The 18,563-nt window shown below is 36.7% G+C and overlaps 1 protein-coding gene across 3 annotated transcripts in view; it reads left to right on the forward strand.

Annotated features, from left to right (window-relative positions):
- The window catches only part of LOC117406566 (collagen alpha-2(IV) chain-like), an 83,387-nt gene that overhangs the window by 22,763 nt on the left and 42,061 nt on the right, over positions 1–18,563 (forward strand). For all 3 annotated transcript variants that reach the window (XM_059029141.1, XM_034010652.3, XM_059029142.1), the window contains exon 4: positions 96–176. In XM_059029141.1, the coding sequence (XP_058885124.1) occupies positions 96–176 (81 nt within the window). The remainder of the gene's footprint in view (positions 1–95; positions 177–18,563) is intronic.

Genomic DNA, 18,563 nt, shown 5'->3' on the forward strand with positions numbered 1-18,563 from the left:
TGGACGGTACAAATAGACTACCACAATATTGTGATGCATGTATTCCATGGTCAGCGTGATATTGAAGTTTTCTCTTTCCTGCTGTCATTTCGCAGGGTGGGAAGTCCTACACAGGGCCATGTGGAGGCAGAGACTGCAGCAGCGGATGTAAATGTTTTCCAGAAAAGGGTGCTCGGGTAAGTCCTCTTAATTCATTATTCAAGAGGTGTGTTATCAGGCAGAACATGCAAAAGCTGTCTAAGTACAGATTGCATGCTACTACTACTACTACGACTAGAGCACTACTATTACCACTACCACCACTACGACTGATACTTCTACTCTCACTACTCAACATTACACAATGAGGCTGTAAAAGCCCCACATGCACTTTAAATACAGTACAGGTCACACACTGGTCATGCACATGCACTTTGTGCACTGATAGGTGCTATAGGAGGGCTGGACTTTTGTCTGACCTTGAACACAACCAGTTTACAGGACAGGCATTGTTCAGTAGAAGAGTATTAGTGAAGGCTCTTAAGGATCCTGTTTTTTATTAATAAATTCCATCATATGATGTGTTGAATCATATTAGCATGCCGATAAGTGTATTGTAGTGCTTAGTATTTCTCTATGTGCAAATTCTTCATGAACTCAGTCCATAATTTTATCCATATAGTGAACTATAAGGCTGAAAATTAAGCAGTTCATACTGGAACCTTACCAATTTTTCATTGACTTTGTCGGAAATGCCTGATTGTTGCATCAAAGGTTTCCTCCAGCCACTGGTGAAACCAGGAAATTAAAGGGTGGTGTCCTCCTTGAACAAATGTCTAAAAGTTGGTCAGGTTCCGGTAAATAATTGTACCTACAATAGCAGATTTTTTCTTAAGAGGCACAATGAACTGTTGGGGAATCTGGTTCCCCCATTACCTCCACTTGGCATTCTGGATGAAACAGAAGGATTATTTGTTAATCGCATCAGTCCTAGAAGTGAGGTCACATGCATGGGAAACTGGCCTTGGTATGCCTCTGCTGTGTGAGTTATGACATTGGTACTTTATAAGACACCACTCAGCAGTATAACCACTGTCAAAATACATCAGTGTTAATGGGTAGTGCCAAAAACACCTCTTTTGAAAATCAAGCAAAAAATGATGCTTGTTTTCATATATACTGTATATAGTGGGGGTGTAAAACCTGGCAAATAGTTCTAGCTTGTTATCACCCTGTTGTGGTCAATGTTGTAGCATCTGAGTTAGATTTCCAGGGAAACTTGATGTCCAACAAACACTTTTACATGTGTTCCCTTTTAATATTGAATCCAAATGGAATAGATTCCAAGAACACAGATTCAGAATTGAGTTTATGGATTCTGAATACTTGATTTACATGTCTGGAATTAAGAATTTTGGAATTACTATTGGTGTTGGCCTGCATGTAAAAGTATGATTACTTACATACAGAAACAAAAACTTGCCCTGCCTGAAGCATATTACTGTGGCAATATACATTTGTTTGGCATGACTTGAAATCATTCTGGAATGAGAAATTATAAAATGTAAGTATTATTACAAAAGAATGGTGTATTGAATAGTTATAAATGTTATACTTATGTATTGGTTTTATTTATAATATTTTTAGCTTATGTTTCAGATACACATTGAAAATCACGACCGTATTTAGTTTTTTTGTACAGAATCCAACACCACATCCTTCCTATAGCCTATCTCCTGTTTAAAGGATCTGTAAGTGACTCAAGAAGAAAAAAATCTTTAACAGATGTCTGTTTCTAGTTTGTATTCCCTGATTTGAAGCGTCTCTGTGATGTCGGAATATCTGGATTACATTTGCTTGAAGATAAAAAGCTATGCATCTGTGTAATGTTTATTATTTTTGTAAACAAGAACATCTGAAACACAATGTATTTACTCTATGTTATGAAATGGTTTCTACAGTGCTTATGTTCAAAGTATTCAGTATAGGAGGGGGTATATAAACAGGCTGATTCCTTGAACTCGTATAAATCTTTCCCCTGTATTGTTAATGCATTCAGTTATTTTATAGCTCTGATGCACTTTCAGGACTACATGGGTGTTCTCTTGTTAACCTGAATTAGGAATTCAGTATTCTATAAATCTGTAAAGGATCTGTTAAGATAAGATATAATCTTTCTGTTAGGAAAACAGTTGATTGTACAAGTATTTCTTTTGTATAGGAATTAGGATTGCCACCCCGCCGGTATTTTACCGGACTGTCCGGTATTTTTATGTACTTTGACCCCCTGTCTGTTTTTTTTGGAAGATGTCCGGTAATTCTAAGCATTCTAATCTATTGGATATGTTCTTAAAAAATGTGTTACAATAAACAATTTAATATAACATATTATGCTTGTATGAGTGAAATTCAAATACTATAACACAGCGGTGTGCAAATGCACCAGAAAGAATTGAGGTAACAATGTAAGCCACCAAAACACTGTACAGTTATGTTTTTCTTGTGTGCTCACCGCTGTGTGTTATCTGGTATGAGCATGCGCGCTGCTGTTAAGTTTGACAGCCCTTTGAATGAAGAAGCGCAAAACTATTAAGTAGCATACTGTAACGTTAAGCGCAAAACTATTAAGTAGCATACTGTAACGTTAGTCACAATGGCAGAGACAAATGAAGAAGTAGACAATAGGAGGGGATGGGGCGTCCGGTATTTTCGTATCTCAAAGGTGGCAACCCTACTAGGAATACTAAAGCAAAGCAAATTACTACAGGTAAAGACATTGGTTACAGTTCGAAGGATTTATATCACCACACAACTTTAAAATAACACTTTTTTATTATTACTATATGTTGTTTTTTTGTGTGTGTGTGTGATTCATTTGTTTTATAAGATCATATACTGTATGAACAAAACAACAACTAAACAAGAAATGCAAAATATAATCTTACTCACAGCCCATTCAGTTATTCAAGATAGTCTGGGCTTTAGTCACAAAGTAATCAGTGCAGAGTTAGTGAAGCCTGCAAGTTATTAGTGCAAAAACAGAGTTTAACATTATCAGTAGGAAGGAAACCCTTGCTCCTACTAGACACATATAAAGCTTATCAAAGCTCTAGGATTTTATTTTTGAGAGTGACACAAGGAATAACTAAATGTGAGTTTGAATGACAGTAGGAAGGTCCCGCCCTGCCACCCTACCGTTTCCCTGTTTTGTGCACAGTGACACTGCCTCGATAACAGTTTGAAACAAGGTCCAACGGCAGGATATACATTTTTAGCTTTACTATGAATAAGATATCAAATTGACATTGATGATTGTATAGAGTCCTGGCAACACTTTTTTTTTTTTAAAGAATTATATTGCAAAAGTTTTCTCAATATAGTAGTTGGAAAGATATGACATTAAATTTAACTGCTGGCCTTTCACTCTAAAAGATAAGCTAATACTCTAAAAGACATAAAAGACCACAAGAATTGTTATGTAGTTTATACAGCTGTCTTCAATGAAAATGAATGTCTCTTTGGTAAGACAGACAGTCCTGTGAAGTTTTGAACAAGGGTATGTATACAATCATGATACTCTGATATTCTTAAGTATTCTGAGAATGTCTTCTAGATAAGCTAATTAGGTTAGCAGTCTGTGTTTATCGATACTAACATTTGGAATCTTCTTGGAAAACAGAGAGGCCACATTTGATTTAAAAAAAAAAAACCCAGAGAATATGAAAGTGCCTTTTTTATTCTGTATTTGCATGTCTGTAATACACACATACCTGTATACAATTTAAGATTGTTGCTATGTCTTGTCTTATCTGTCAGTTGTTAATAGGATTCTTACTGCCATTTATAGACTCCTGCTTTTTCAAACCTTCATGCGGACACCCTGTCCTCCCACTGGATTTGCAGAAGAAGGTAATGGTGAGGGCTGCTCAGTGTTATGTTGTGTGGAATGTGGCAGCAAAATCAACCAAAAACGGTTCATGGACAGTTTACCAAGAGTCATTGTGAAGTGGCAGGTTCAGAAACTCTAACTGTGTGGCTTTTAGAATATATGTGTTTAGTAAGGCAGTGCTCCTCATCACTTCAAACCCAACCCTAGCACAACACTGCCCAGTCTGTCAGGGATCTAAAAGTCTGGGTCTCAATCTAATAGAATGCCATGTAGGGTGGTTTGAAGAACTCTTAGGATGTGAAAAGGAATGTTATCGACTCCTTTCAAATGCACATCTACACACATTTCTATACAGTATGTGATAACGATCGTGTGAATTTAGAATTAAATTAAACAATTGTCTCTATACTCGGGTTTAAGTTCCCTATTTTATTAAAAAAAAAAAAATACAGGAAATCATTTGGCATTATTGGATTAGTATGTGCAACATATCCTGCTCTTGTCAATGCCCAGAGGGCCATGAATTGTATTTTATTCAAGGGAAGGGGAAAATATATATATACTGTATATTTTTTTTTTTCTAGTCAGCAGCTGTTGCTCCAGTTCAGTTTTAATTGATCCTTTGTAAATCAAGTATATTAAAACATAGTAAACCTGGTCAAATGGTTCAGGTAACTTTACTATGGTTGTTTAAAAGGAAACAAATATCTCAGTTGACTTTGGGTCAAAATGGTCTGTTTCAAGATTGGCGGTTTTGTCACGAGGATATCTGTTCAAACGTCACGAGTATTGTACCACTCCTCGAGTCATTTCCTTTTTCTTTTCATTTCACCAAGTGCAGAAAGGTTTTTCAACCCATCGCAACAGAAAATAAAAAAGTTGTAAAAACAATAAAAGATCACTCTGTGACATCTTTATGGGACACAGTCAGTTAAGCGAGTGGCCTTTGTGGGTCACACAGGAAATGAGATGCAAGTGATGCATTTGATCCTTCTAGTCAGTAACCTCTCTTTTTTCTTCCTTGTATAGAAGGATCAAACTTCAATAGTGTCAATTTGTTCATTATCTAAGAAAATTGTAACTTTCTCAGCCAATATATTGCTAATTAGCCTGCATGTCCAATTGGGTTTCAATTACAAATATATACATGCAGCTATTTTTCTTGCTTTTTTGTTGTTTTAACACCAAAATGTGGTGTTGAAGAGCTGGAAAGAGGTTACTAATCACAACACCAAGCTATTTGACAGCGACCAGCTGGCACATATCATGACAAAATGTGCAAGCCAATGACCCTGCAACCACACTTAAAAGAGAATCTATTACATTCAGAAAAGCTGGCAGGACAAAATGTGATGGGTAAAGCAAAACACGGCACTAATGAAAACAAATGACTCTTCACAGTTTCAGCCCCTAAGCTGGGGTTTAGGGACTAGAAACTGCAGCATCTGGTTACATTTTGAAACCAGCTCCTTCGCTGACAACAAAGCTGCAAATGATTGTACATATTTAAAGCAAAATGCTATCTTTAGGTTTATATAGCAAGTGAAACGTTGGTCAGACTTTTAATAAGTGCTATGTAATTACACTGAACCATGGAGTGTAATTAGATATTAGTTCACAACATGTATAATTCATTTCAAAATACATCATTTGTTAAAACATATAATATTGCAATATTTTAGTATTTGTATTTAATTATATCCTGATGTAACTATCACTGACACTATATCACAAGCAATATAAACTGTAACCTATTGTGTCATTTGAGCATTTTTTTCTGAATGGAAACACCAGTTAAATTTATTACAAAAATAAGAAATTACTTATTACTTCATTCAAGACTGAATTAAAAGTCTTGGTTGTTTATTTGTGGTTTTGTAACTCTGTTGGGTGTGTTTCTCCTTTCTGAAAAAAATTGTAGTAAACAGCTTTGAGAATTTAGCCCATTGCAATATGTTGCTCTTCATCCAAAACAGCACTTAGAAATATAGAACGGACATCCTTAACATCTGAAATACATCTTTTCATATGTAATTCTAATTTTACTTGCCATTTATGATATTTATCAAACTGTAGATCAGTGTGCACAGAGGCTGGGAAACAAGAGGTTCCATTGAGCAGGATTACAGGCAAATCAAATTTCATCAAAACAATACATTTTAATAGCAAGCTGTCTTGAATCACTACAGTGCAGCACAGAAAGGGGAGTCAGCACTAGTTTGATATAGCATGAAATGAATTCATGCTAACTAAGCATGTATGTGATGTTGAAAGGTTAGGTGCCAGTGTACTCAGTGTCAAACACTGGCACAATGCAGAATGCCAAACATCCACAATAAATGGTTTTGCCAGATGGGTGTGTTTATATCAGAACCTCACAGTACAAATGGCAACAACAACAACACCAAGTTGAGATGAGTGCCACAAACCTAAAACACACACATAGATATGAATCTTTTAGACATTCCACAGTTTTTTAAAGAAACTTATTAATTTACAGTGTTAACCAATCGTTCTGAGTAACTAAACATTTGATATATTTATTAAATCATGTTATTGCATGGGTTTAGTTAATGTTGCATGGTTCGATTCTAAATTAGGCTTACTGGACTGACTCTTTTCGTGAAATAATTCTAAAAAGGGTAATTTCATTGCAAATTCATATAGCGATGCTTTTTTATGGTATGGGAGAACAATCATCCCTGTAGATTTTACTAAGAATAATCTATGGGAAACAGCCTTCAAAAGTTGTCGTCATGATTTCCAAATTGCATGTCTTGCCCTTTCCAGATTAAAAAAAAAATACTTATAGGGAATAAAGGAACAAAGACTTGTGTCCATCTGCATTTCCATCTGTCCATCCTAAATATTATGTTTTAAAGGCTGTTTTGACCAATCAAATACAATTTGGCATACAATAACCGATTGCAACAATATGATAACAATCTAACTTTATTTTATTCATGAAAAAGGTCAAATTACAAAGAAAGTGCAAGACCATCTGAAAGCAAGACTAGCAAACCAGATATTATGTGTTTGCTAAAAACATGTGTTTCTTTCAAAACTGCCCATTTGAGATCTACAGTATATAGTGAACAGATTTGCATCACAGGGAAAATGTATTGAATTATTTTGTTAGCTACAATCACTTAAACATGCAGCAGCTAAACAACATTACTTTATCTCCATTTCAACAACTTCCTGTTTCAACCTGACAGTAAGCTACAGTTTGTGGTAGCCTGACTAGCAATGACATCCCTGTCTGACTACATCTTTCTAGTCTCTTCGTTTCTTTAGTGCTAATTTATGGTATGTGTACATGTCATAAGACTAGCAAATAAACTGATTTAGGATTTGTAATTTTTGCAACAATATTCCCAAGTTTATTCCCCTCCTACAGCAGCATTTATTTTGTGATGTCTCCAGTGTATCCTGTACAGATATTAGAAGTACATAACAACCTTTGGCTTGCTCTACTTGTGTTTTGTTCGGAAAGGAAAGGCCTGTCGGGAACAATAAATAAGTTGTCTGACCTGTCCACTTGTACCCCATATTAATTATTTTGACTTTTGGCACTAATAGTTGCGAATACCCCTACACACACTGATTTATAATTTTTTGCCTGTATGGTGTCATCAATAAATTATTTTGAATTAGTCTAGGAGCAATTATTTTGTTTGTGTTTTCAAGATAGAAAGCTCAGTCACATTGGACAGATTTTCAAAAGGCTGAAGGTTAATGGTAGTAGTCAGGACAAGGACCACACTACATCTGACTCACCATATTGAAGGACACAGCAAAGATCTGCTCATGCTTATCATACCAGTAGAAGAGTGTTGAGAAACAGTGATGTCAGTTTAAAACTCCTTTGAAATATGTGTGCAACTAAAACCATGACAAATGGCATAAGAATTTTTCCAACTACAAGTGTCCAATAGCTTTTCCCTGCTATAGCCCCACTATTCAGAACCTCTGTAGGACAGAGATGAAAAGCTCTTCTACACACAACTGTACCCTTACAAACCTCAGCAGAGCAAGTGCTTGATGTTGAAGTTCTCTATAATCTTAAATGTGCTCTTGCTCTGACTAAGTACTATATTATTATAAAAAATAAAAAATCAAGGTGATTTAGTGACCAGTATTCTCTCCTATCCTTTTGCAATTTCTGTTAATCTTTTAATCTTTTTTTAACATCTACAATTTCATATATAGATTTTCCACTTATGACTTTTTTCTTACCTATGAGACCTGCTGTAACTAGCACCATTCACACCTCTGGAAGGCTAATGTCTAATAAGTGTAAAATTAGCTAGTGCACTTTTCTCCTAGTGGGACCATTAAGAGATCCTTCCAATTTTACCACTTGGGGTGGAATGTTCTAAAGTTTTGGAGTCATGTGACAGAAAGCTTTTTGACCGAAGTGGGTTGGAAAATGTGGCTCTTGAGGGGAACAGTCTGGCTTTACTCGCTCCCATTTTTGTTTTGTTGTTTTTTCTTCCCCCTGATAAAGCATGTGTGCCCACTTGAGATTATGAGTTACAATTCCCTGGCAAAATACCAGTGTTGTTCTTCTCTCTCTCTCTCTCTCTCTCTCTCGCTCTCTCTCAACATGAACACAAAGAAAGAGTTTTACACAGGAGAATGGATTAAACTATATTGTTACTGTAGGCATAGTTAAATTGTGCTAAAGCTGGGTAGATGCACAGTTTAAACATGGTAAACTACAAAACTACAATGCAGATTTACTGGTGTATCAACTGTATGGAAAGTCAGTGACTTGTTTTTTTAATGTACAGGTCTGATGGGTTTGGGTTGTCAAATACAGTGTAAAATACTTTGTATCCACTTGTTCAAAGAATTTTGTGCCTGTGACAAGTGCAAGTGGTGTGGTACACAAAGTGAATGTCCACAGTCCCGTGCACGAAATTGTGCTCTCCAAACAGAACGGTCATGGTGAGTGCTGGTGTCGTGAGGTGAGTGCAGTGCTCAGTTAGTTGGGCTGGCTCCATAGCTGCAACCCCTGGCTCCTTACTCCTCCTCTACAAGACAAAACAAACACGTAACAAAACAAACAACAAAGCTCTGGCTGTAAGTTACGTTTCAGCGCAAGGGGCTATACTCACGTAGCTGCGTCCCTTTGTACTGCCCAACTCCTCCCTGCAATCAGCCCGGTGCCCCAGTGTAACCGATCGCTGCCTGGCCCGCAGCTGATCGCATGGGAATCATTTCGAGTATGCGAAACTACATGCTTCCTCCAAGATGGCCGACTTCCTGTTTCCGCCCACCGTCGAGTCGACCCATCTATGGGGAAGTGTACTACCAACCTTACACAGCGCCCTTTCTGGTCAGGAGGGAGATTTACAGCATCGATTCTTTATCTCTTTATCACAGTGCCCTACGTCATATACTGTATGTTAGAAAATATTGACAAAAATGTAAATATTGGACAAGTAATGTTACCTGTATATTTAAGTGTATATTCCCTTTTATATAAGGTGGGTTTCTCTCTGCAGTATAGTAGGCTATGTTGTCTAGTGGTTAAAGAAAAGGGGTTTGTAGCCAGGAGGTCCCTGATTCAAATCCCGGCTCAGCCACTGACTCACTGTGTGACCCTGAGCAAGTCACATAACCTCCTTGTGCTCCGTCCTTCGGGTGAGACATTGTTGTAAGTGACTCTGCAGTTGAGGCGTAGTACGCACACCCTAGTTTCTGTAAGTTGCCTGCTAAATAAACAAATAATATACACTGCTGTGCAAAAATCTTAGACATGTTGCATTTTTCTACTCTGATGCATTATGAGCATCAACAATTTACTCAAAACCTCCACTGGTGTTTTCTACTATTATAACAACCTTAACTTGCATAAAGAAGGAAAAACATTGAATGAAATAGCTTGCATCACTTGATTTTCAAGATGTGGTACCCGAAGCATAATCAACAAGTACAGAGAAACATCATCTGTAATTGACAAACCCAGGACTGGAAGACCCAAAAAGCTGTCTAACAAGGATGAGAATTACTTGAAGGTAATATCCTAAAGGAATAGAAAGAAGACAAGCATTGAATTGACAACAGAACTGGCAAAAGGCACAGATGTAGTTGTCCATCAAATCAACAGTGCGAAAGTCACTCTTGAAATCAGGATTTAAAGGATGTGTTGCAGTAAGAATACCTCTGTTAAGAAAGGGGAACAAGACCAAAAGGCTAAAATATGCACAAGAAAACAGAAATTGGACTATGGAACAATGGTCAAAGGTGATTTGGACTGTTGATGTCTAATTCTTGCACAGCAGTGTATATATATATATATATATATATATATATATATATAATAAATGATGCAATATTTTGACTTATTAAATTTGGAATACAACTTTGTCTTGGAGTGTTTCATGGAGAGAGATGAGTTACATGACTATTTTAGTTACAATGCACAACATCCTGGCTGCAATCTTATAGTTTTTTGGCAACACAGAAGGCCCAGGTGTTTTTAATCAAATCTACTGTTTTAAACAAGACTAATCGCAGCTGGACAAGATAGGAAGTATTTAGGCTCCAAGTTTATGATACTCCTTAGTGTGAGAAATTTACTTTTTATAGGGGGACATAAGTCGGCTGATTGGCATTAACTAATAGTACCTACCTGTATGGTAGATTCCAAAGGTGAAACTACATTTTTTCGAGTATAGAAATGTCTGAGCTGGTCTGAACATTTAACAACCCCCCAGACACAATGTATTAAATAATTAAGGCTTAAAGGAGACAGATCATGTACAGATGAAGTTGCTGCTTATTTTTGGTATCCCGAATCTGAATAAACAAAGTATTGACAGAACAATAAAAAGGAAACCACTAATAATATCAATAAAGCTAATACAATAAAGCACTGGTTACCGATTGCGTTTGAATAGATATCGTTTTTCAATAATGTGCCTGTACAGGAAGCTACCAAGAAGCTCTTGTCTGCTTATTTAAGTGTAGCTAATTACAACTGTGAGGTCCTAAATAAAATACAGTAAATTAAAGCAAACTGAGATTCAAATATGTGCACTATATTCAATACAGCATGCAACCAATAAAGATGTTTCTGCATAGTTCTTCAGTTCGGTAAGCTGCATGGTAGTTTCAGTTTGCACAGCTGCAGTGAACAGCAGAGTGGGTGTATCGTGAGAGAAGGAAGATTTGGCTGCTGACATCACATCGTGTAAGAAAATATGTAACCTTTAACTCATGCAGGGGGGAAAAATCCAGTCTTGCAGTCTCTAGAGATGGGAATACATTAAAGTTGATGAGATTTTACTCGTTACTATTCAAGAACACAAATGCAGGCAGGTTTTCCTCTTTAAGTTATGACTTCCTCACTACAATGTTTTTTATTATCCTAGCAGTAACAGTGGAACAACTGTTTGCATGATTTTCAGAGGAGCATCAATCATGCCACTCTGGATCTACAGCTGCAAACCCTACTAGAGTCCACCCGTCTCTCATGTTTAAAAGCCTGTCTACACATACTGGAACGAATAGTGTCATACTGTGTGTTAATTGATTACAGTTTGTAATCAAGTTTGTAATTAGACCTTACCTATCATATTCTCTACTGTAATAATCATATCAATCAAAATATCCTACATCCAACCCTAACCCTAATAAGGCTAACCCTTGCTTCAACCCTTACTGTAGCTCCAACCCTAATCCTCACCCTTACCCTAACCCTAGCTTTAACTTTAACGTTAGCTACATCCCTAACCCTAACCCTAAATAACCCAACCTCCAACCCTAACACTAGCTTCAACCTTAACGTTAGCTACATCCCTAACCCTAACTAACCCAACCTCCAACCCTAACGCTAGCTTCAACCTTAACGCTAGCTACATCCCTAACTCTAGCCTTAACTCTAGCTTCAACTATCCCTGGATGCTTTTCCAATGCAGTGCTCAGTGTAGGCCCTCAACCAATATCAGCAACTCAGTTCGACAGGATTCAAACCACTGTTGCATGATTCAGCCTGCACTCCGATCACTGGTGCTTTTATTAGGGAAGCCTTTGGGGACACCGTATTGTCTTAATTTCTCATAAAGTAAATAGTTCCCAAATGTTACAAAATGTGAAAGAGCCTTATTACAGATATAGAGAATATGGCCTTTTTATTAACGTTTTTAAAAAGGTAATTTTAAACCATCTATAAAGAATCCATTCCTTGCCAAACAGGCAAAATGTGCATACAGTAATGAAAACCATGCCATACAGATTATATAGAGTTTATATGCCAAAAGCCTTAACTCATCAGTATATAAAATAAGGTTCCACCTTTAATGGTTCACACAGCTGGAAACCTTTAGATCATGGATATGCATATGTTTCAATATAGAGCTCTCTTTAGGTTTTGACGCTCATTCTTAGCCAATGAGATAACTAGCAGGTGCAATGTTTAAAAACTGCTCATGGTTTAGGACATCGATTTGACAAGCCTATAGAAGATAGCCAAAGCCGATAAACTTTAGAACCATGCTGCAGGGATGTATATGAACAGCGTGAGTGTGCTTTTCACTGAATATGCACACAATCACACAAACGGGTTTGGTTGACCTGTTGTTACAACTTAATGGATTTGTAATTACTTTGCTGCTGGTTTTAGTTTAGCTGAAGTATGATTGTAGGTTATCGGAGGTGAAAACATCTACACAATCACCCAACCTTGTAATTGAACAAGGGGACTTCAATTTCATTTTAAATGAAAAGTGTTTAATGACATATTGCTGCCTGTCAATGGAGCGTTACTGAATGTTTTGCATGACTTGTGGGGTTTCTGCAAATTATTATTTCGGAAAAAAAAATTAAATATATATTTTTTTACAATAGTTTACTATTGTTTATTGTCTACAACCCTTTTTAGTGTATGCAACACTTCTTTTGTGCCTCACACACAGAAAAGAGGTGCACAGAAAGGAAATTATTATTATTAATTTCTTAGCAGACGCCCTTATCCAGGGCGACTTACAATTGTTACAATATATCACATTATTTTTAAATACAATTACATTATTTTTATTACACAACATTTTCCCATTTATACAGTTGGGTTTTTACTTGAGCAATCTAGGTAAAGTACCTTGCTCAAGGGTACAGCAGCAGTGTCCTCCACCTGGGATTGAACCCACGACCCTCCAGTCCAGAGCCCTAACCACTACTCCACACTGCTGCCCAATGTATCTATTTGTAAAAAAAAAAAAAAAAAAAATCACTGTTTGAGAAACACATTTGTTGGGAAAATTTCTGACAAATTAACATTTTTTTCGACAAATAAAATGCCATTGTTTTTGGCGCCCTCTGGTTCAAAGTCAGCCAACTATTACAATGACCTATACTAAAGCAAAAAAATTAAAACATTTAGATTTTTACTTTAAACAATTGGCTGGACTGTGAAGAAATATTTATTTCCATGTTCCTCCTGAGCCAAACATGTCTTTGGACAAACATTGAGTCGAAGACTGGTGGGAATCCTGAAGCTTGGCTCCTTGTAGCTACCAAGGGATGTTGACATTTACCAGTCAAGGAAGACATTCAGAAAACAGGCCCAAGAAAAACAATTGCTGAATAACTGCTTAACTCATTAGTTCCTCGAATCTTATCTAAGGCATGACAGCTAGTGAATGAAAAAAATGATTAGCTGTCTTGTGTTAAGGGTTTTAGGAAATACAAAAGACTAGACAATGGTATCATGCTTTATGAGGATATTACATCAAGTTATTAAGAATTGCTCTGCTGTGAAATCCTAAAGCATGTTTTGTTTATTTGGATAACAAATATCAGCAGACAACGATATTCACAAGGAGCTAACATGGACGAAAAGACAAAGATGCCTGGGACAAGCCTAAAATTGAAATGTGCCAAAAGACTGCCTTTTCTGTTAATATACTGTACGTGCTGTTTGACATTTACTATTTTACATTTGCATGATAATTTTGCAGTTTACCATGCTTATACTATGCATTTTGCTTTATCATGCCATTATGCTTTTACCACAGTTTACCACATTAAACTTTTTATAAAGGTTACATTTGCCCCTGTTCATGTGAGAAGTGTGTAAAATGAAAATAAACTATAAATATTCTCACTGCTGATGCTAAGGTTGCTATGTTAACTCAATCATGATTTTATAATAAAGAAAACAGGAAACTGTTGTTGAGACACCCTAGAAAGCCCCAAAAGATGTGTAAATTCTTAGACTGTTGTCAGTTATTAATAACAATTGGGCAGCAGTGTGGACTAGTGGTTAGTGCTCTGGACTCTTGACCGGAGGGTCATTGGTTCAATCCCAGGCGGGGAACACTGCTGCTGTACTCTTGAGCAAGGTATTTTACCTAGATTGCTCCAGTAAAAACCCAACTGTATAAATGGGTAATTGTATGTAAAAATAATGTAATATCTTGTAACAATTGTAAGTCGCCCAGGATAAGGGTGTCTGCTAAGTGTGTCAACCAAACACTCAGGGTTACTTCACATTTCCTAGATTTTCTCTCTCATGACACAAAAATCTTTTACTGAAGGGTCGCAGAAATAAATACTTTCCCATCCAGATTTACAAGATCTAAAACGTCTGCGTTTTGTCTGGTTTTTTTTTGTGTAATTTTAGGTTTAAGGGTCAAAACAGGATATGTTCTCATAATACTGTGATTCATCTCAAAATATTCTCATAAGGACAGATGCAAAAGATAATACTCAATATAAGGTTTTCAGTGCCGACCACAACCCCTGTGGAAAACCAATACAAGTAGCTATATCGTAGATATATTTCAAAAGTATGGGTCAGGTTTATAAGGGTTGTCCTCATCCTGAAAAAGGTTTTGGACAAACCCTGCTGATTTGTAGGGCTTGGAGGAGGGCCATGTGTTGTCCATTTTTCCCTGACTCTGAAGGCTTGCTTACTAAATGTCTTTATGTCCCTGAATAGATAATATATACAACTGCCTCATATGAACCGTGTTCCCAGAAACGCTGCCATCTCTTACAAGTATCGAGCATTTACTTATTTAATCACAATCAAACCCCTTGTTCACTAAATATCTTGATATTCCTTAAAAGATCATCGTTCTTCATATATAATCTTATCCCGAACATGGGTTTCAGCAATAGTGACTGCCAAAATTAAAACAAATGCCCTGCCACCAACAGTTTCTGGTAGTCATTTTATCTCAATGTGTGTATGTAACTATAGGCAAACTATGTGAACGCAGTCTAAAGTGCTTACCTACCACTGCCCTGGGGTATATTTAAAATCCCAATACCTGTCTGTGAAACTCCTGACCAGTTAAATTAGGCAATTAATCTGAGAAATGCAGACTGGAGCCAATAGTGGTAGCAACAGCTGGGATCAGTTCACATGAATTCCCAGGGTAGTTCTGAAAACCATAGCATTTTAAGTACTGGGCACCACAGGGTGCTTTAGTTTTTTTTTGCTATAATTGCTATATTTGCTATATATATATATATATATATATATATATATATATATATATTTTTTTTTTTTTTTTTTTTTACAGTAACCAGTAGCGGTGTGACTGCAATAATGTGAGCAATGTGTGAATATACAGCAGCCTGTGCCAGGGTCATCCTGTGTTCACTAAGAAGTAAACTATGATGTTGATTGCGTATCTGGAACTGCGCTGCATGTCAGCTCAGCTTGAAAGCTAGGTAACATTGTGTTGATTAACAGTAATAGGAATACAGAGTCACCTTTTAAAGAAACTACCCTGCAGCAGAAGTAAGCGACTGATATTAACAAAAAATGGACCTCATCTTACGCACATGATTTCAATACTTGGCAGAGAAAAGTTGAGTAAATGCAGTTGCAGCCACACAGCCATGTGCTTCAGTGATACCGTGACTGTTCAGTTAACTGACTGGATGTATTTCATCGGACACTCAACGATAAATTCTGAGGTAGTGACGCCATTTAGCCAAGTTTGTCTACTTCACTTCTTGTAGATTTACTTCAGTGCTTTTTAATGTTTTACATGTACGATAGGAGCACAAGATACAGGCTATTTTTCAAATGTAGGATTTCTTAACTGCTTTTAAAACCTTGGTCCTCAATTGCGAAAGGGCGCTGAACTTTATGGTGCGTGGTAATTGCAATTAGTGTGCACGTTCATGATTGCCGTATTTACTATTGCAATTTGATTAATTATCGCATGCTATACTTGGCATATTATGACGTGCACTAAATTTTGTGCTTCACACTATGGTAATCAGAATGAATATGTGATTGTTATTGTAATGCATGCTGATGTATTTAAATGAGCATCCATAATGAGATGAGCTGTATTCACGTGGTATTTACTAAAGGACGTTAATTTTAGTGCACACATTCATTAGTGCATATGGAAAGCAGGCTTTAACCACTGATAGGCACGCTGTTTAAACCTCTTTTTCAATTCAATTTACAGAAGAAAGGCATTATAGACTACACAGATAACATAATTTTCAAAAAACCTTAAATTTAAAATGTGTAAAGGAAGAGCGATCTACCATGGCTCCTGTCCCAGTATCACTTTCAATTAGTAGAACTTTGTAAAATCTCTGATCTGAGTTTAGCCCATTCTGTAAATAAGCCAAATGGTAGCTGATCAATTGGGAACTCGTTCAAAAATGATTGAGTCGGAAGTGCCTGGCCCATAAACATTCTATTTGCTCACAGCTTGGAGAAACACAGATAGACTGTGAGAAAGTGCTTCATGGTTAGTAAGATGTGGGCTTGGTATTCCTTGCTGGTTTATAGTTGTGGTTTCCACATTGTCTTTTTTATTACTAGGAATGTACATCTTGGTGGCTTCTATCCAATCTAGATTCTAAGGCAGGCGGTTTTAATGAATAAGAGCATGTATAGGAGCATGAGCAATAACTGAAGAAAAACAACTCACTGTACTTTGTAAGTCCCAAAGCTAGTCTATTTTTACCCATCAGATTGATAACCTGCTATAGCATAAGACTCTGTTGTTTATGGGAATCTGGCATGAAAAGGAGCAATCATTTATGGGAATTTGGCTCAGACAAACAAGTCATGTAAGTAATAAAGACATTAAAAAAACGCAGAATTATTCTCAGCACAATTCTCTGAAGTTTATAAAAATGAATAAGTAATCCCCTCTAATCATTGCTGTGCTGTAGACTTACTGTACTTGAAGGAATAGACTGGAAGATGCCAACTACTGTATTACCCTGACATGTCTTATATTGGGGTGTGGATGGAATGCTTATTATTTATTTCTTAGCAGACACCCTTATCCAGGGCGCACTTGGCAATTCTTTATGCAGACAGTGTAATATGTTCATCTCTTATCTAAATAGGGACTTAAAATGGAACAGTTGTGCAGTTGGGATGCTGTCACTGTTAATTATAGAACACTGAAGTACAGCGATGGCCAAATGTTTTGCATCACCCGATAGAATGAACTCATTTTGCTTTCATAAAGTCGAATGAAACCTGCTGAATAATGTTACGCTAACATATTGAATTACATATCGCCTTGTATTTTTCCATACACTTAACGAAAAAATTGACAAAACTGACATTTTGAAATCCAGCATGAAATACTGTACTACTATGATGGCTTCCGGTAGCCGTTTACAATATCATTTTGTAGTTTCTTTGATTACATGGTGTTAAATAAAATATCTAAATTATTTTCATACATATATATATATATATATATATATATATTTTTAATTATGTCTCCATCCTAAAATTCTAGGTGATGCAAAACATTTTGACATAGCTGTACATTGGCATTAAAGGTAACTTAACATCTGAAGATAAGCTTTTTTGAGTGACTGAAATTGAGTATATTTTAAAAACGTAATCCCACTGGCTTGTGTCACAGTTAAAAAATACACTAACTTGAATGCTGTTATGCAATAACTTGCAATGCATGGCAGAAACTGCAGAGCAGACTGAGAGGGGAAGTAGTATTTAAAGCCTTAATAACTAACACAGACTTCAACACAGCAGTACGTTGCAGAATTTGGAACCTCAAGGAAATTAAAGTTCTCTTAAATAGTCTGTGAATGCCAGCAATTAAATTGTGTCAAGTTGCCTAATTCTGGCACCTGCATTTGTTATTATTTATTGCATGTTTTTTTTTTTTTTATTATTGAGAGCCGATGTACAGATGTGTTGTAGTCTATGGGAAAGGAAGTGCTGTCAAGCTGCCAGGATATATTTCTACTTTGGAAATAAATATTTTGTTACAACTTTCACCCACTTTTCTGTTACAGAATTGTACGTCTTTCCACTGTGTTTTCAGGCTCCTCTGTGCGGTTAGTCTGAGAGTGGGTGCCAGGGGTGAAATTCTCTGTACCGGGACTTATTTTGATGCCGGTACTGTGTACCGGGACTTATTTAATCTGCTTTTCATCCAACACGGATGCATTCCATCCATTCCATCCATTTCTATGTTTCTCAAATGCTCTTTCATTCAGCACAGTTTGTGCTGCTTGCATTCTGTTTCTGTTTCTGGTAGCTGCTATTGGCCACCATTAACGTCAGTATAATCACTGCATGTTGATTGGCCGAGCTTTCATTCTGATGAGATTTCATTTTGGCATGAGTCACAAGTCTCCACCCATTTCGCTTTGTGTCATTGCTCATTCGTTGATCAACGAGAGAAGACTTTAGCAGTGCAACGTGAAAACAGCG

Source organism: Acipenser ruthenus, chromosome 8 (assembly GCF_902713425.1).
Source record: "Acipenser ruthenus chromosome 8, fAciRut3.2 maternal haplotype, whole genome shotgun sequence".
Lineage (NCBI taxonomy): Eukaryota > Metazoa > Chordata > Actinopteri > Acipenseriformes > Acipenseridae > Acipenser > Acipenser ruthenus.